The sequence below is a fragment of the Haliotis cracherodii genome, unplaced genomic scaffold, assembly GCF_022045235.1.
Source record: "Haliotis cracherodii isolate W230 unplaced genomic scaffold, xgHalCrac1.p SCAF_28, whole genome shotgun sequence".
NCBI classification, from domain to species: domain Eukaryota; kingdom Metazoa; phylum Mollusca; class Gastropoda; order Lepetellida; family Haliotidae; genus Haliotis; species Haliotis cracherodii.
Window position 1 is genome coordinate 4,000,314 of NW_027266284.1, and position 21,040 is coordinate 4,021,353.

The 21,040-nt window shown below is 39.6% G+C and overlaps 1 protein-coding gene across 1 annotated transcript in view; it reads right to left on the reverse strand.

Moving 5' to 3' along the window:
• The window catches only part of LOC139473344 (receptor-type tyrosine-protein phosphatase N2-like), a 244,927-nt gene that overhangs the window by 184,048 nt on the left and 39,839 nt on the right, over positions 1-21,040 (reverse strand). Inside the window, exon 2 of the mRNA XM_071255872.1 lies at positions 16,361-16,408. Coding sequence (XP_071111973.1) covers positions 16,361-16,408 — 48 coding nt within the window. The remainder of the gene's footprint in view (positions 1-16,360; positions 16,409-21,040) is intronic.

Here is a 21,040-nt window from a genome sequence, read left to right on the forward strand (position 1 = left end):
TTTCCATCTTTTGTGCGATTGCGTGTAATGCAAGTCAAATGACATCTCGGCCTTGAATTCTCGGCTCGGACACGATGTTTAATGCCAAAATATATGCATGAAAAATCTTTGTCACATCACATAACCTAGCTAACACGATACATTCACGAAGTTCCATATTTTCAATATATATCGTGATTTCCTGCTTAAAACGTTCAGAATAACACAATTTCACAAAAATCTTTCACCAAATTCTGAAATTTATCAAACACGAGCTTGGCATCACAGCTGTTATTTGATTGGCTGCCTTAGGTCACATGCTCATAATTGACCAATCACGAAACTTGTAGCAGATTTCGGCAAGAAAGCGTCATTAGATACCAATTTTAATCCAATGAAATCGCTTTTAATAACTACGAAAAAAAAAACAGGCGATGTTACGAGCGTGTAGATGAAGGAATAAGCTTTCGAGCGATGTGTCATATGCCATTCTTCGACGAACATGTTATTCATACGAAGCCTCCAAAACAGGGGTATTTCTTCATGTTACTGAGCGAACAGCCGCTGTTATTTGGAAATTGGTGATGACAGAAACTATTTATAATTCTTTTTTAAATGATTTTACAATTACGAAAACAATGAAAATAAAACAGAAAAAGATAAGTGGATTTTATTAAATCTTATATTTGCCGAAAATCGTCAAGTTTTCGCTTCCTTGGTCCTTAATCTGGATGTTAATGTGTTAGCTTACATTATTTATTTACAACGAACTTAATTAAGTTGTAAATGCATTATTTTAAATAATGTGAAAAACATAACTTTCATATTCATAAACCATAGGATCAGACCTTTCAAATGGTGTATAACATGTAGTAGCAAATATATTTTACAGATATTTTCTTTGATAAATGTTGGCTTCATCTATCACACAAGAATCTCTGGGAACTCGGTGTCCCAGCAGTAAACACTTCTGGTTGACTGGTGTTGAAAGAGTTAAAGGCAGACATGAAATATCTTGGACATTCTGGACCACATCATGACATTCACTCTATACAGCTACTAACAGAAAGATTTCTGTAGATTCCCCGACAACACAGAGAGAATGCCCTGCTGTCAATCAAAAGAATGTCCTAGCTGGACATTGGACTTGAGCAACTGATATCACATGGTCAAATGACTAATTTCAAACACAAAGCCAGTGACTGGAATTCCACATCAGGGGCTTAGACAATCTGAAAACCAATCACCTTTCCACAATGTGAGGAAATACAGCTTAGAACGTGTGCAATGCCTACTGTCTGAGCAAACAGCTTGGCGTCAATGACATCATGGATTGATTATGTCATTCATCTGCCATACACAAGCAACTGATTACTCCCACCAACATATCGTCATTACTGTGTGCAGCGTCAGCTTTGAATTAGCGACAACTAATCCTCGTCTTTACAACACTGCTGCCGTTATCAGCAGAAAATGAGTCTACCATCGGACTTACACCTTCACAATGTCACAATTTTGCAATTTTGCGATGAACTACGAAATTCTAGTTCCTTCCTCTTTATAGCTACTTCCCTCTACCATTCCTCCAATATAAATTTTAGATCCTTTCCCCATGATGGGCTTGTTTGATGTTTGTTACAGAATACATCTATTAAGAACACACTTTAGACAGTCTTGAAGAACTACTTATCTACAAGACATTGATAACAAAATATATCTTTAAGAAAAATTATCATAGTCTACATAGAAATAAGTTGATTGAAACACATAATCAAAAATAGTTTTGTGGGAACTAGTACTGACAGAAGAAAAATGCTGCATCACATGACACCTGAGGAGTATTTGGGATGGAAATCAGGTCCAACATGCAGGGTTTCTGTATCACGTGACTCCTGGGGAGTATTTGGAATGGAAATCAGGTCAAACATGCACGGTTTCTGCATCACATGACTCCTGAGGAATATTTGGGATGGAAATCAGGTCCAACATGCAGGGTTTCTGTATCACGTGACTCCTGGGGAGTATTTGGAATGGAAATCAGGTCAAACATGCACGGTTTCTGCATCACATGACTCCTGAGGAATATTTGGGATGGAAATCAGGTCCAACATGCAGGGTTTCTGCATCACATGACTCCTGAGGAGTATTTGGGATGGAAATCAGGTCCAACATGCAGGGTTTCTGCATCAAATGAAGCCTTGGAATAACTAGCCCCGAGTAGCATTATAGCATCCTTTGACCCAATGATGACATAGCGATATTCATAGGCACTCAAACTGGTACATCAGTTACTGCAGATTTAACAGCTTGAAGTAAGACTAATGTGCAGAGGAGGAACTGATTGGTGACACGTTGTTCATACCCTTGGTTGGTTGGTTTGTTGTTTAACGCCACACTCAGCAATATTCCAGCTATATGACGGCGGTCTGAAAATAATAGAGTCTTGACCAGACATTCCAGTGATTGACATCACGAGCATCGATCCATGCAATTGGGATACAATAACATGCATCAACCAAGTCAGCGAACCTGACCACAAAATCCCGTTAGTCGCCTCTTACAACAAGCAAAATCGCCTATGCTCATACCTAGTAGGGCACAATAACTGTTTTTATCGGATCAACCTTTTAACATTTGTGGGAAGCTCACACTCCCGCAAGTCATTTTTTTTTCAAATCTGATTTTCAAAACCTCTTTTCAGGGAAGAAGTTTTAACTTATTGAGAACTTCAAATGATTAAATACTAAAGCCTGAACCCTTTGCTGAATTTAAAACAAAGGAAATTAACGCTTCACTCAAACAGTTCCAGATCAGGTGGCATTTCCTTCAAGATTGACGGTTGTCTTCACAGAAAGAGACAGGAAATGAAACTTGTCCCAAGTTATTGATCTCAGGTCATCCCTTCTTACTTTCATCAAAACGTATAATCGCCAGACAAAAATGCCAATAATAGCCACGATGGAAAGTTGTTTGGCTGGGAATTTGCTGAGCTGATGAGAAGAGGGCCACGATGCCCGGCTATCTGTCTATCTCAACAATACTGCAAAAGACATGGTCTTCTCTGTTATCTGTAGGATCGGTAGGGTATATTGACGACATAAATGCATGTCGATTTGAACATTTCACATGAATGATTGATTTCACATCAGTTTCTGAAATAGCTTTTCCAGACTGACATATTGTGTCATGAACTCATTGAAACACTTCCTGACACGAGCAGTCGCACTTTCATACATCCGCCTCAGTCTCCCACTGACTGCAAAATAAGTCTAGCAGCTATTGCCTTTGTTCACACCAAAGCCACTTCAATGTTCCAACCTTGTCCTCAACTTATTGTTATGTATTGCCTCTCGAATAATAACTTTGAGTGAGTGCTCATAAGGTCCATGCAAACCAGTGGTTGATAACATGAGCAATGCTCCACACTACTGGGTGACAATATCACACAATCTGCTAGGTGTATATATCTTCAGCTCTTGTGACTTTAATGGTTTAATGTACTACACCGCGACTCCTAATGAGCATAAGTCAAATTGCCATTACATTATAGCAACTGGAAAATGTTCCCATCCACTCACAGCATATAATAAATATACTTATTCTGCATGTATTGTTTTCCATCCTCTAAATCTCCAGGGCTTGCATTTTGGTACACCTACATTAACCCCTGGATAAAGTTCCCATGTTTCTTGCAATCGCAAATTATCCGACCTTGATGTTCATAAACATAATACCTACCAATCAGATGTCGACAAAATGAAAAGGAAATGGTAAGGGAGGTAGCTCCTATTTCGTTGAAACCAAAGCCACTGCCAGTTTTTATGGACACGAAGATATCCTTTCCATAAAAAACATTTCTTTTGCGTGTCAGTCAGTTTTTCTATGTTGAATTACTCGCAAACTCTATCATAATCAATGGAACTGGCCAAACCAACATTGAGGCTGGGAGGTAACATGCATTTTTGCATTGGTACATTAGACCTGGTAGTGTAGCCAATCAAACAGCCAAATGGAAATCAAGGGCAGGTAATTTGGGTAATTTAATGGATCCAGGGGTTAGTGTAGTTTTACCAAAATGCAAGCCCTAGAGATATTAAGGATGACTGTTTTCAGTTGTACATGATATTAACCCAATAACCAGTACCCATATAAAATATTCAAAACTTGCTAACATTTTTGTTGAACCTTATTTATATTTTTTTATCCAGTTTCTGAAATATTGTATGTTCAGTTTTGATTGAGTAGACATCACTAAAATGTTGCCAAGCATCTTAAACGTTCAATGAAGCACCATTTCCTGCACCTGGGCAGGTGCTGGAGCTCATACCAGCTGCAGTCAAGCACATGCACCTGCAACACGGAAGAAAGTTCGTCCTGAATGTCCTAAATACTTCATTGAGGACCATCCATTATCCCAGCTTGTAAGTCATGGTGACTTGGCAGATTGCATGTCTTCATCTCCCAGTGGAATGGATTGTTGCTCATGCTGTCATAAGAGGCGACTATGTTTGTCATAAAAAGCAACTATGCTTGTCATAAGAGTCGACTATACCTGTCATAAAAGGCAACAATGCTTGTCTTGTGAGGTGACTAACAATATCGGGTGGTCAAGGCTCACAGATTTGGTTGATGCATCATATCAAAATTGTGCAGATCGATGCTCATGATGTCTAATCACTGGATTGTCTGGTCCAGACTGCTGAGTTACAGACTGTCGTCATATAGCTGGGATACAAACAGCCAGATATTGCTGTAGACATTTGTTTGAGTATTTTCACTGATGTTTCTCTTTCACGGCTACACAAGTCAGGGCCTGGGCGGAGTCAAAACACGGACTTTATGATGACCTTGACACAGATTACATCAAAAACCTTTTTCATGTATTCCTCATGTATGTAACCTCAAACATATCATAAGTGTTGTTCATCATGGGAGTTTCTCTTATCATATAGCCTGCAGCATCCATTTGCCTGAGAAACAAAGCAGCAGTATAAGCGAGGTTCTAGCAAGAGTAAAATTCCTTGGTATCTTGGGCCTGAAAAGGTTTCTAGCTATTCACTAATTATCACAATCATTTCAACATACATTATACGCAAAGATACCTTTTGATGAAGCACACATACATTTGGTTTTTTTTAGGCTCCTAAGCATATCATTTGGGCAATACCTCCTGCCACACTGATAACATAACTGGTGGTATGGTTGAGTGAGATGTGTTGGACTAGGGGAACATCAGTTACATCAAGCCTTTTTTCCAGTATATTAGCCAGAATTTACTTACTGATGAAGCAACAAAGAAACTAAGGATTATAAATTTAGTTCAGTGTTGAAAGAGATCTTGATTAGTAAGGATCCGGTTTTGCTAGATTCCACTGTAGTCTAGATCAGCCAGCATACATTAGACAGCCAATTGACGTGTTTAGAAAGGCCTGCCTACTGTAAGCCTGCTAGAAAGTATAGCCTGTCCCCAGGGATTAATTAAAGCCATCTTAGCCTTACGATGTGCGTCATACAGAGAGTCGGACAGTGAGTGTCAGCAGCTGTACCACAGAGATTTGGACACCTGGGGCTCTGTAGGAAAAGGGTTGTCACGATACGCATAGCTATAATATCAATACATATATCAATACATATTCCGGTACTTAAATCACAATACTATACATATCACAATACTCCGAAATTCTCCATGCTCCATAAGAACTAATTGACATCACACCATGAGCTACTTTACATCAAACCATGACCTACTTTACATCAAACCATGACCTACTTTACATCAAACCATGAGCTACATTACATCAAACCATGAGCTACTTTACATCACACCACAAGAGTTATTGCCAAACAACTTCACCAGCTTTCTACAGAACATGTGAATGGTGGATGAGTTAAAGGAAATTTACATAAAAAAACAGTCTGTCAGTCTTCGGGTCACAAATATTGTCTTCGCTTTACAAAAAATCCAATTTACTTCTTTTCATGTCTAACTTAGAACAAGTATGCACGCTCACCTCTATTGGTTAGGGAGAATGAAATATTTACATGAACATCAAGCAACTGTCAATGCTTTGAAGTCCATCTAGCTGTAACATAGCTGTAACAAGCAAGCATTTACATCACTGTCGAGGCTCGTGACAGAAGCTGATGGGTAGACACACCTTCAACATGGAGAAGCCAATGAAGTGTCTGCCAATGTCCATTGGTGTGTGTGTGTATATAACAGGTAGATTTATTGATCTCAACTAATGCTTCCCTACACTACTGTCTGAACACATCTATTTCCAGTTGGACACTCATAAGAACACATGATTGGTGAACCTGATGGACTTCCTGCTCAACCAAAATAGCATGTACATCAAAGAAATGGCAAATGTGTTTAGTCATGAGAAGTAATGGGTAATGATTTTTGCAAAGGTGCATCTATCATGGAACTGGGCTTGTCTTGGTGAACATGTGTACACACCAGTCGACGGCCTCGATACAAAGTGTCTCTATGTCTCAGACTTCACCACGGTGTCATGCTTAAATCTGAGTGGGAATACAGGGGCAGTCATGGACCACAAGTTACTGTGCACAGTTGTATCCCTTTTGCATGCCAGAATCCTACAATCACGGGTTTGAACCCCAGGTTTGCCTTGATTACATTTCTAGGTTTGTCAGCCACATACCCATGCTCTTGGTTTTCACCAATAGGTAAATGTTTAAAACCTTCCTCACTTTAGACTTTCCTCCCACATTCACACATGATATAACTGAAATATTGATCAAACAAGCTCATTCACTCACAAAGCCAAACCTGAACCCCATTCTCTTAAAGACAATTTGAATAAAAAGATTAGGTTTCACGAGCCAGCCAACAATCAGATATCACTTGAGTATCACAAATGAGATATTCCTGGTGAACAAACAGTGTCCAGCTGGAGTTACTCCAGGGAAATATCACACCACTGATTCTCCACCACTGCACAAGAGAAAGCTTTGGAAACATTAGTTCTGTCACATACCGAAGGAATACAAGGAAATCAAGTGATGATGGATTTCTGAAAAAAATCTTCAGTATCTTCACTGACATATTTCTGTACACATTCAAGTTACCGTATTTTCTTGAGAATAGTGCGCACTTTTTTTCCAAAAAACACAGCTGTGTAGAAGGGGGTGCGCATTATACACGAATTAATGAGTTTTGATGTTTTTTCCCCCATGGAAAGACATTACTGTGAGAACATAACACCGGAAATACCATGTCAACAAATCCATACTGAAGTTCGCAAATGGTTCATGCAATTACACTGTCTGGCTATAAAAAGTGTTCTTTGTATATCTGGACTTATGTTAGTAACTTATTTCATTAATTTTATTCAAAATTCCTTTTGATATTGTTTTAATTAATTTCGGCGAAATCGTGTGTGAAGCGATCGTAAGATCGCACAACTCACCGTTATTAACAGCAACCGTGGTCAGATTACCGCTAATGACACCTTGAAACGAACTTTAGTTGACAGAGAATGGATACATATATCATAAATGCCATACTTTGAATCGTTAAAAGTCATATTTGTTTTTGTTGGACGATTCTATGTCAACACGTAATTCTCGCGATCACGCGATCATGCACAGGAGACTTGACGGTGAATGGTCAGATTGGTTCCAAATTAATACCCGGCAATAGCGATCAGCTGCTTCGCTTAGGGTTATTATTATTTTGAATATGTTTAGTAAAAGCTCCATCTAAATTAACAAGATATTGAAATATATTATTCCTGATAAAAAAATAGTTTCAGATACAATTTTTGCCGATCCTTGCATTAAAATACTGTAAAGTTATATCATTGGGTGTGTCTTGACCGAATCACCGGTAGATTCCAAGAAATTGTGTGTACAGCTGATTGCTATGTCCGGCTTAGTTTACGAGAAAATACACAAGGTAATCTTAATCCCTGGATATAAAACAATGCCTAGTAGAAAAAAAAATACAATTTAAACGGTAAAATCAACATGTCTGGTGATTTTTTATCTCAAATTTCAAATTTGTAGTGACAAAGTTTCTCATCACCCATTTGTTTGCCGGACTTTGCTGAAGGGGTACGGTGTAAATTTTTTCTGCGCATAATATTCAAATTTCTTTTTTTCCAAAATATTGAATCCGCTAGAGGGGGTGCACATTATACATGGGTGCGCACTATACTCAAGAAAATACGGTAGATCTTCTCAAGCTGGAAACAGTTGCTGCACCGATAGCATTTCCATGACACCATATCATAAGCCTTTAGTCCCTATTTGCATTCATATTTCCCTCCTGGGTAAATGGCTTGGACAATATATTGATACTTGTTGATACACCCGCGCTTGTATTTTTGCAATCGTGATGATCATAAACAAGAATGTGGAGAAGAATCCAGTGAGTGAGTGAGTGAGTCAGTGAGTCAGTGAGTGAGTATATAAACATGATAATGTTATAATCATAGCCATTTTTGTTTCAAAAGGGGAGAGCCGGCAAGCCTTTGTCTGGCATAATTTTGAAAAGTATGTTTTCTTACTTCACACGTCTTTGCCATCCTGTACTGTTAAGTACTGTCTGTCCATGACTGAAGAAATGAATGAACATTTGCACTTGAAGAATACAGATAGACACATAAGTAGAATTTGTAATCAGTACACGGGGAAATACATGTCTTGTAAGGAAATCCCTTGAGACATCAGTCGGTTCCAGCTGGTCTTTGATCTTATGTTCTTCCCATGTTTCATTCAACAGTAGGAGGAATACATGTTTTAAGTTTAGGCTTATCATAGGGATTCAGTTCTGCTCTAAATTCCTTGTAAATTGAGACTCAAGTGAATGAACACAAACCGTCATCAAACTGAGATAAAGTCAACCGTTCAGTAAACATGAAATTACACACATTCCTTAAATTCTTTATACAACTATTTTATGTATCACAAAATGAAATAATGCACAAGCTGGGTTGAATGACGACATGAGCAATTAGAATGACTCTGTGGTTAATGTGGGAGTGAAACCCATCAGCACTGACAGACCAAAGCACAATGTGGGAGTGAAACCCATCACCATTGACACACCAAGGCATAATGTGGGATGTGAAACATATCACCACTGACAGACCAAGGCACAATGTGGGAGTGAAACCAAATCACCAATGACAGACCAAGGCATAATGTGGGAGTGAAACCCATCACCACTGACAGACCAAGGCACAATGTGGGAGTGAAACCCATCACCACTGACAGACCAAGGCACAATGTGGGAGTGAAACCCATCACCACTGACAGACCAAGGCACAATGTGGGAGTGAAACCCATCACCACTGACAGACCAAGGCATAATGTGGGAGTGAAACCCATCACCACTGACAGACCAAGGCACAATGTGGGATGTGAAACATATCACCACTGACAGACCAAGGCACAATGTGGGAGTGAAACCAAATCACCAATGACAGACCAAGGCATAATGTGGGAGTGAAACCCATCACCACTGACAGACCAAGGCACAATGTGGGAGTGAAACCCATCACCATTGACACACCAAGGCATAATGTGGGATGTGAAACATATCACCACTGACAGACCAAGGCACAATGTGGGAGTGAAACCAAATCACCAATGACAGACCAAGGCATAATGTGGGAGTGAAACCCATCACCACTGACAGACCAAGGCACAATGTGGGAGTGAAACCCATCACCACTGACAGACCAAGGCACAATGTGGGAGTGAAACCCATCACCACTGACACACCAAGGCATAATGTGGGAGTGAAACCCATCACCACTGACAGACCAAGGCACAATGTGGGAGTGAAACCCATCACCACTGACACACCAAGGCACAATGTGGGAGTGAAACATATCACCACTGACAGACCAAGGCACAATGTGGGAGTAAAACCCATCACCACTGACAGACCAAGGCACAATGTGGGAGTAAAACCCATCACCATTGACACACCAAGGCATAATGTGGGAGTGAAACATATCACCACTGACACACCAAGGCATAATGTGGGAGTGAAACCCATCACCACTGACAGACCAAGGCACAATGTGGGAGTAAAACTCATCACCACTGACACACCAAGGCATAATGTGGGAGTGAAACCCATCACCACTGACAGACCAAGGCATAATGTGGGAGTGAAACATATCACCACTGAAAGACCAAGGCATAATGTTGGAGTGACACCCATCACCACTGACACACCAAGGCATAATGTGGGATTGAAACCCATCACTACTGACAGACCAAGGCACAATGTGGGAGTGAAACCCATCACCACTGACAGACCAAGGCATATTGTGGGAGTGAAACCCATCACCACTGACACACCAAGGCATAATGTGGGAGTGAAACCAAATCACCAATGACAGACCAAGGCACAATGTGGGAGTGAAACCCATCACCACTGACACACCAAGGCACAATGTGGGAGTGAAACCAAATCACCAATGACAGACCAAGGCATAATGTGGGAGTGAAACCCATCACCACTGACACACCAAGGCACAATGTGGGAGTGAAACCCATCACCACTGACACACCAAGGCATAACGTGGGAGTGAAACTCATCACCACTGACAGACCCAGGCACAATGTGGGAGTGAAACCCAACACCACTGACAGACCAAGGCTTAAGCTTAGAGATTGAGGTCTTCAGATGGACTTCCTTAATCCACATGTTATCTCTATATTGACATGGTGACATGGCTTGTAGCATCATGTTTTTCAAATGACTATAATTCTTGAAAAAAGCTGAAAAAAGAAGCCGAAAACAATGATAGGTAGAAAGAAGACCAAGATGCCATTCCTCAGGATATAAACAATAAAATCCTTCTGTAATCGTTCAAGGATACAAATTCAATATAGCCTGCTGTATATCTGGCAGGGATATGGAAATAATTGACTGTGGGAGGCAGAATATGGGAGAAAAACAAGCCATAATCCTGTCTTTGAGTGCAGTGGCGCTACTTGGTGTCAAGTGGAGCATGGACAGTGTCTCAGAGGTCTGGCCATTAGCGCCACCGCCACATGGGAGCCCACTCGCTGACTGACCAGGCAGAAACCACGGTGTCTGTAATGCATGTGGCCAAATCAAGTCACATATCTATCTTGCTAAAGCTCCCTTGCACTCCCATTTGTCATGTGCACATACCCACTGACCCCGCTGGCCTGTGAACCTTACAAAATATATAAGAATTTTTAATACAGCAACCTGAAAATGCAAAAAAACATTATATTGCAAATAATGCTGGAAACACAAGGAAACCATGAACTGACTCATATTCAAATTATATCAAGAATGTGACTTGATGAGTTATGAATTTTCAGTGACCGATAGTAGCAAGATATTTCATTTTCATCTGATTGTAAGTGTAGCTCTCTTTTATTAAATAAAAATTTAAATTTGCATGTATATGCTGGGGAGGTTAACAATATTGTTAGGGTTGGCTGGAAAACAGGTTGGGTCTCTTGATAATCCATATCACCATGATGTGATCCTGCCATGGGGACTAGCTCTTGTCCTTGGAAGTCAGCAGAATTGACATGTCTAAAATCTAGAAATCAATACAGGTCCGGCCTTCCAGACAATTAGGAAGATGTTCACATTGTAGTTTCACTGTTCCACAAGCCAGTCTCAAGCTGCTACACACCATGGCATATGCTGATACAGATGCAGCAAGTACCATTGGAAGCATGCATTATATAGCTGTCTGACTTGTTCCCGGTCAGCACATGTCATCAGCAGTTATATTGTTGCTCTGTGAAGATAGTATTTTGTAAGTGAGTGAGTGAGTGAGTTTAATGCCATTGACATGTACTTCAGTCATGATTTGGAAGGAAGGCCCAAAGTAATTGGGGTGTTGGATGATTACGACTCTCATGGGTGTGCTGCTGACAAACCAAGAATCAGAATCAGGGCAAATCTGTGATTTCTACCTTTGATCTGTGGATCCTGGCACAGCCATGGGATGCAACTCTGATGGTAGGAATGGTGTTGGACAATGCACATGTTAACCAGAGGTTTGTCTGGCCCATGCAGACTCTATTGCTTGCATGCTGCTCAGGTATACCTTTAACACTGCTGACTGAAGTGTGAAACAACAAACAAACAAAACTTCAATCAATAAAAAGTTATCAGTCAATAAACAGTCACAGATCACACATTATACACATCACCAATTTCAAAAGAGCCACTGAGTGAGGTTTTGTCGGTGGTGACCTCCCTGCTGTGTGTATGTAGTTTGAAACAAGCAGCCAATGGTTGATAGTGTGAACACTACTAATCTTCAGCACCAACAGCATCTTCCACAAAAACACAGTTGTCACCAAATAATGATCCATCAGTTTAAAACATTAATTGATTCATCACTAAAAATATTAGCAATTTTCTCCCAGTGCTGACATAGTACAAATTTCAAACTCTAACTATGGTAAAATAGAATTGGTCTTCAACAACCCATGCTTGACTTAAGAGAAAACTATGCTTGTCCTAATAGGTGACTAAAGGGATCGGGTGGACAGGCTTGCTGACTTGGTTGATGCATGTCATCGTGCCCTAATTGCGTAGATTGATGCTTATGACATCAATCACTGTATTGTCTGGTCCAGAGTCGATTGTTTACACACCACTGTCATATAGCAGTTATATTGTCAACTGTGGCGTTGAACATCAAACCAACAGATAAGTAAGAAATCTATGTGAGAAACTTTAAACATCAATATTACCAGGTTAGGCAAGCATTAAAAGATAGCAGAGATGAATTATTGATTATACAGAGAGAAACCATTCAACACTCAACACTCTCAAACTAGGAAGCCTCTCAATCATGAGAAAGTCACCACATATACTGCGGGAAAGAAAACTGTGGATTTGTGTCCAACAACACCATCTATCAACAAACAACCTTGTTGAAGGTGATGAAGCAGAGTGACCTACACCATCACAACACTGATCTCCCTGAGCCACTGCTATTTGCATCCAACAATCACACCACCGACCTAGCATCATCAAAGATTGCCTCACCCCTGCAGATCACACACCTGCCCACACATCAGTGAAGCAGATACGCTAATGACGTTACACCTCTGATTTGGAGTCGATTGGTGGGCTTTTATTTATTTCATGGAAAAGTGATGTGGGAGCCTGACGTTCCATAACTTCTAATTAGGGATGGACTACTTGCTCTTAGGGGGTTACTATCTTTGTCTCCAGGTTATATCCCCAAATTGTTTGTAAATTGTTCTGTTCCTCCTTGTGAAGACAAGAGTCATCAGAAGATAGCACACCCCACAATAGCAAAAAGCACCACTTCAAACCCTGGTCAGTACATGTACCAAGTTTGGATGAAAACCCTTACATGGTTTCCAAGTTATGCTCTGGAAATGAAAGGACAGGACAGGGGGACGGGCGGCCAGGGAGACAACCAGGCAGACAATATATCCGTGGGATTAAATTTATTGTGTATTTATAGCAGAGACCATCAAAATATCTGGTCTTTAACAAACATCCCAGGCCTCCAGAATATTAAACAGTGGGTCCTTTAAAATAAAGTCTTTGCATAATTATCTTTTCTTTTATATAAATTTAGAACTGACAGTTCTTTTGCATCTCATGTCCCTGATAACACCCATGATGGTGGACATTCATTAGAAGCTGGTTCCTATATGATGATAACATTAATACTGCTTTCTAAAATTGTCATTCAAAGATTCAAATTTATTAAAAGCAGATCTTTTCTCAACAACACCAATTTTTGTCATTTTTTAAGGGAATTGTGTCAAATAGGTGCCATGAAAATTAGATAATGGAAAAACGATGGAGGGTTGTTGTTTTTTCTGGCCAAGACTACATACTTTTAAAAAAATGTTTGTAATTAAAGTTTTTCTGATTTCTCATTTTACCATGAGACAATCTCTTTTAAAGCCTTATCATACTCACAAGAACAGCACATCTATACATACAATATAATTCCTTCGTCGAAACTCAATTATCATGAATCAATAAAAGATATTAATGCTTGTGCATATCAATTTACAAGATCTAAACCACAAAATCCGACAGCACTGCTACTCATTAAACAAACATGACCAAAGCAAAAACATTTATTGAATTTGGCAGAACAACAATCACCATCTAATGTCGAGAAACCTGTTCAACGAATACAGATTCTCCCCATTGCCAACGCATCAATACCAAAGTCAGATGAAATACATGCAACGATTATTCTTCAGAGTCCCCTGACATGGCTACCAGATGTCAATCAATATGTCGCCAGTGTTGTCAGGAAGAATTATAAATCATGTGCATTTCACAGAATCATGCTACAACATATATAAATGATGAGAGGTAATCCTATCAGAGTCTTATCGATCTAGACTGTAATGTTTCATGACATAAACATATGATTAGCTTAATGAAAAAGCTTCATGCAGGAACAGTATATGATGGTATACATTTGCAGGCTTGTGAGAGGTATGGCTTTCTACAAAGTCCGATATTGGGAAGTTTTAATGAAGTTAACATGAGGAAGTTCCTGTTTGACATGCTGCTGCACAGATGACTAGTGGGGTTGGAGAACTAGCTTACATTTAGTATTACAACTACAGCATGGGCAAGTCAACATGACCACACTCTGTTACAATTATCCACACTTCACAGGGTTAATGAGGGTTTCACTTTGAAACTATACCGATTATGGTTATTAATGTGCAGTTATCTATTTAAAAAAGAAGTAATAATTATATACATTATTCCATAACATTTCCAAAATTTGAACATACTGACCTTTACATTTAATCACCTCAGCTTTAAAAATACAACAAAAGAACCTCCCAAAGGAAGGTTGAAATATGGGATGTGTCATAGAGTGTTGAAACAAGACCCTGCAGCACTTCCACGCCAGTTCAACTTGCCTTATATCACTGTCATTTGCTGTGGAATTATTGAAAAACAAAAAACACCTTGCTATAATTGTAAACATTTCAACAAGAAGTTTGTCTTGATGAATGCATCGTGATGATACCACTGGATTCCGTGCTACACATGTAGCAACAAATATGTTGCTGTATCATAACACAGGAAAATTGAACATCCATTGTTATTTGTTAATGTCACACTAACTGTGTCACGTATGATCCAATTCTTTAAACAATTTACCAATAGCTCAGCAGTGTGGATGTTCTAGCAACTAGCCTATTCAAGTCACACAAGAAAGCAATTATTTTCTTAACTAAGTTAATTGTTTAGATCTTTTAAATTTAAAATGTAACTAGGAAATCCAAGATTTTCCAGAAACATGTTAGTGATTGAGTAAATGTGGTTTTACACCACTTTTAGCAATATCCAGCAATATCACGGCGGTGGACACCAGAAATGGGCTTCACACATTGAACCCATGTGGGGAACCGAACCCGGGATCTCGGTATAACAAGCGAACGCTTTAACCACTAGGCTACCCCACCACCACACCAGAAATCTGTGATATGCTTATGTTCTCAACAAATCCAATAGGAAATGATGCATGTAAATTTCCCTTTTATTGAAATTGATTCCTGTCAAAAAACGCTCAACATGAAAGCAATGCCTGCAGTACAAAAACATGGTACATGTTTAAACCAAGCCAGCGCCTTCTTCGACACATTCTCAGTATCTTGCTCTCATCCAACTTTGATCACTGAGGAAGATACAGTTTCAAACAGATTCAAGGCTATAACTTTCACATCAGTCATTGAAGCTTCTATTTCATCTGACTGTCAAAATGAGAAGAGAGTCATTGTAGCAATGAGAGATCCACAACAAAAACTATACTGATGTACAATATCAGGATGTTTTGCCCTCATGGTTCACAAATCCGCTGACGATGCAGTTAGGCCACATTTCTAAAAAATGTGTCTCATCATCATGTTGGTCACAATAAACATGCTGTACAAGAAAACAACATTTCATGGCAATCAGTCATTTCTTTTGATTAAACACATTACAAAACCCATTTCTAAGATGCGTTCAAAGATGCCAAGAATGTCTTAATAGCTGGTGTGTTCACAGTGACCTACATAGAGGAACCCTTATTTACAACAGTTTGGTCAAGAAATCCACTTCTTCTGATTGAGTTGGGTTTAACACCGCTTTTAACAGTATTCCAGTTATATCAGCTTAATGTGGGAGGAAAGCCCGAAGTGATGCAGGTCTCAGACGTTTACCACTTTGGTGAAACCCATGAGCATGGGTATGCGGTGCTGACAAACCTAGAAACATAATCGGGGCGAACCGGGACCACTTCCTTGAAGTAAACCCAAGTTGTTGATGTCTCTCTACAGAAAGCTGAACCTGTTGGGAGATGTAAAACAATGTGTATTTCCTACTCACCATCTTTACACTGCTGGCCTGGGGCACATACATCACTCAGCAGGCAGCCTGGAACAAGACACACACATGATAGGCAAAACTATACACACAATACACATCAAACATACATTTGTCTGTTTGTTTGTTTGTTTGTTTGTGTAACGCTGCACTCAATTAACGCTGCAATATTCCAGCCATATGACTGCATGGACCAGACAATCCAGTGATTGATACCATGAGCATTGATCCACATAATTGGGATACAATGAACAGGAACAATGATGTGCCAAGCATGGGTTGCTGAAGATTCTAACCAGGATCTTCACGGGTCCAGGATATATACATGATACATACTAATATCATACACATGATACATACATGATACATATGATATGCATGATTCACCAAAGATACACACAAGATACATAAAATACATGATACATACACAATACATGTAGCAGTATGTTTGAAAATAGTATGTTGTTAGATTTTAAAGCATTATTAATTTACAACAAATTAAACTAATATTCTAAACCTAAATTTCTAAAATTTATTTCCCTAGAAAATCGTATTAACTTCAACACTTGCACAAATCTACTAGCTTCTGCAAATAGTTTGAATGTTTAGCCACATCTTTTTATGGTCACAGCTATTGTGACTGGGTCGGTTACAGGCCTCGCCTGTGATAAGGTTGTTATATTTCTCCTCTGAGTGTAATGTGTTCTTAATTCAACTTGTGTGTGTGATATTTATGTCTCATAAATTGTATATGATTAACTATGTGTAATATGTTTAGGGATTACTTAAAAGTATGTACGCCAAAAGGAATGAACTGTAAATCTGAATCCACCTATTCAAAAGTCTCACTTTAGCCCCTGGGTAATACACGTTCCGAGTTTGGATGAAAAACCTTTCAGTTTTCAAGTTATGCTACGGAAACTAAATACAGACAGACAGACAGACAGACCAGACGATGAAAATACCGCCTGCATTATATGCCGGGAGGATTAAAATCATTTGAAATCACATTGTTTCTTGCTGTGCTTGCTGTCTCTCAGCAATCCAAGGATCTGCTATTCATGGGTTTGAATCCATGATTCACGTTTAGGATCCTTAGTTTATCAACACCATACACATACTTGTGGGTTTCCCTCACAGGATAAACATCTGAAACCTGCTTCACTTCTGGCTTTCCTCCCACACTCATCGTCTATACCTCCAGGGCTTGCTCTTCAGCAAACCTACACAGGAATGGACCAGGGGTTACTGTGAGCTAGGTTATCCAAATGCCAGCCCTTAGATAGAGAGGATGTCCCACACAAGGCTGTCATGTCATGATGTATACAGGATGGAAGATTTGCTCAGTGTGTTCCTCCACTTGGATACAAGTACTGACAAGACACAATGTCATACTAGGAGTATTCGAACATAGCTGAGAAGGTAACACGCTTCAGTTCAGCATGCTATTGTCAATGTCATATTTTTTGTTAAAAATGTTTTCCGCTGTAGTTTTCAGTACACAGTAGCCAGCGGACAACAAACTTGGAGAGCGTCATAAATATTTATTTATTCTGTACAAAATAACTGTGTACGAAAGACACATTAAACATAGAAAATTAAAATGGTTTCTCATCAGGGTATAGAAGTTGTATATAGTGCCCTTTGTGAAACTGAGACTTTGCATGGCAATTAAAACGTACTGGGACTGCCAGTTTGTCTGAGTTAAGACCCCCTTTAACATGTTTAAAACAACTCATTTGCTCATGATTTTGCACTGTTAAATTGTTCAAGTCCACCAATTATACAGCAGCAGACATCCTGATAGTATTTCCCTCTTTGACCAAGAGTATTGGAGGAAGCATAGTACTCCTCATGTGTGTGTAAGCACTACTGTTCTCCATCTGTACCCTATGAAGCACCTGTACCAGTGGACAAACAGACAACACACACATTTTCAGGTGTAAATTACATGATTAGCGTGTTGCGACAGACTCCACGTTTTGTCTTGAAACAAACAACTCCACTGAGACGCTCGAAGGTCTATGATCAGTTTTATGACCTCGATAGCACAAAAGCTACAATAAATTCAACATCAGTCACTGAATAAATCGCATCTCTCTAGGGTATTTTTGGCACTGGCCTAAGCTCCTTATCGACCATAATTTGAGAATTGGTCAATTCCTCCGAGAAGGAGCACCAGTTCCTTAAACAAACTAAGCTCCCGAGAGTATTGACCACTAACGTGTGTAGTGATGCAGGCAAACCTGCGGATGTGTTTCACTGATACATATTTGTGTAGACCCGATGTACGTAGTTGTGGGAGGTGTGCCTCCATCAATATAATCCATACCCTGTAGACATCTCATCACTCAACGGCAAGTTGACTCATTCATTTTTCAAACTGATGTTTACTTCACTGCATTTAGTACAAACATAATTCCTCCTTTGACATCCAACTTTAACACACTTTGTTTCTGAGTGTCCGATCTCAAAGTACCACTCTTAGATGTAAGACAAATAGTCCCACAGAGCAAACACTCGAGACTGCAAGCATAATCACATCCTAACCAAAAACAGTCAACCCAGCTAAAGTCACCAGCCCCATCAAGTCATTTATAAGTTGTTGGAAGACCTCCACTGATAAAATGGAAGGCAGTGAGGAAACAACAGGGTGTCCAGTTCCTTCTACACACAAGAACTGGATCAATGCATCTGTTTGAGCTGAAAATCCAAACAAGTGTTCTGGAGTTGATTTCATAAAAAATCATTTTTGGTTTGACGATATCAAAAAGGTGAAGATAATTTGAACTTTGGGAGCACTAGGCAATGAGAAGCCTGATCATTGAAACTAAATTACAATAAACATGTTTCTTAATGTTGTGAAATTGTTCAGTGACTCGGATAAGTTATATCATGTATTCAAAGTCAGAAAATGTTTCATTTTATGTTTATTCTAAATGTGCTTTGTATTGCTCAGGGGCGGATGTCGTCAACAGCTTAAAGAAATTGTTGTCAGATCCATAATGTATGAAATGTTGCACATAACTCAACCCAGAAGCACATGATTTTTCTGAAATTGGCCTCTGAATATGTTTTATTAGTAGTAAAACATGGTTGGCCTGGCAAATCAATGGGTCACTCACAAACAACAAACATGCTTACATGAAGGATGTACTGTACTGTACAAAGCACACATCAAACAAGCACAGACACAGCTGGGAAGAAAAGCAGGATGCACTGAATGGTTTATGAATGCAGATAATTGGTAGCTGTGTAATTTATCTTGAAAAAATATCCCCAACAATTTAGCTATGTGTTCATCATATGGTTACATGTTTGTTTGCTTCACAAACTGGGTGCGTGCCTCTCCTGCATCTGGTTCTGGGTGAGTGAGTGAGTGAGTTGGGTTTAACACCACTTTTGACAGTATTCCAGTTATATCACGGCATGTCAGCTTAATTTGGGAGGAAAGACCGAAGTGATGCAGGTCTCAAAAGTTTTCCACTTTGGTGAAACCCACGAGCACGGGTATGGTGCTAACAAACCTAGAAACATAATCGGGGTGAACCAGGATTCGAACACACAATCATAGGTTTCTGGTGTGCCCAGTTGATGCAACTCTGCACAGCAATCGCAGCACCCTAGAAGACTGGGCCACCCGTGCCCCCGCATCTGGTTCTGTGCATGAAGACATTAGTAAAGTTCCTGACTGTGCCTGTATGGATCTGAATATACTATTCCCAGCTGGCATGGAGGACATAAGGAAACACTCCCTTCAGTGACATCTGAGTCTTACTGAAGTGTTGTGTCCTGGCAATATAGAAAATTCACATTTGGTACCCTTTTTGGGAATTGAGGGAACAAGCTGGACCTTAAACCATCTGTCATTCAGACCCTGAAATATCCAAACACACATGCAAGTCTATAACAGTTTGTCAAATAGTGCAAATGAAGACACTCTTTTCTATTATATATCACGCTATAATTTAACACAAAAACATTTTAACATATTTTCATTTTAGAGAATAAATGTTGGGCTATTCAAGAACTCGAGCCTGTTATGCATATCAGACTAGATGACGTTAATCCGACTATTCAACAGAGAAATGGTGACAACATTCATTTGGCCATCATTCAGGTGTGATAATGTGTAAACTGACACTTCATCAGCCACAAGTGCCCTTATATTCTTCCTTCACCTACCAGAGATTCTGCTGGGGATCTACTGCACACTCAGCAGTAAACAAGAGCAGAAATCCCCCCAGCACAGCACAAATCTCTCTTAAGAAACCAACTGTCTGTATCATGTCAACATGAAAGCAGCTGCTATGTGTCTGCAAGAGACAGTTTAATGAAATCTACTCCCCAGCCAAAATGTCAGTCCAATACACTTCCCAATATACCACTTCCCTTGCTGACATACCTCCCATAAACCCTCATTCAAGATGGCTGACATCAAAGTAGACTGAACAAGGGTTAATTTTCTAACAAGTGTCTCTCAGTGCCATTTTCCTTAGCCACACTGTGGACACTATTGGATTGTGGAACACATTTCTATGGCACTGTGTAGTTTTATTAGTTCTGCGGTAAAATATTCCATGCATGCTGGGATGTCTCTTCAATTATCTCAACACAGCAGTTGGGATAATGGCGTTCAGTAAACAATTCATGGCCATCAAAGTGGTGACTCTTGACATCATG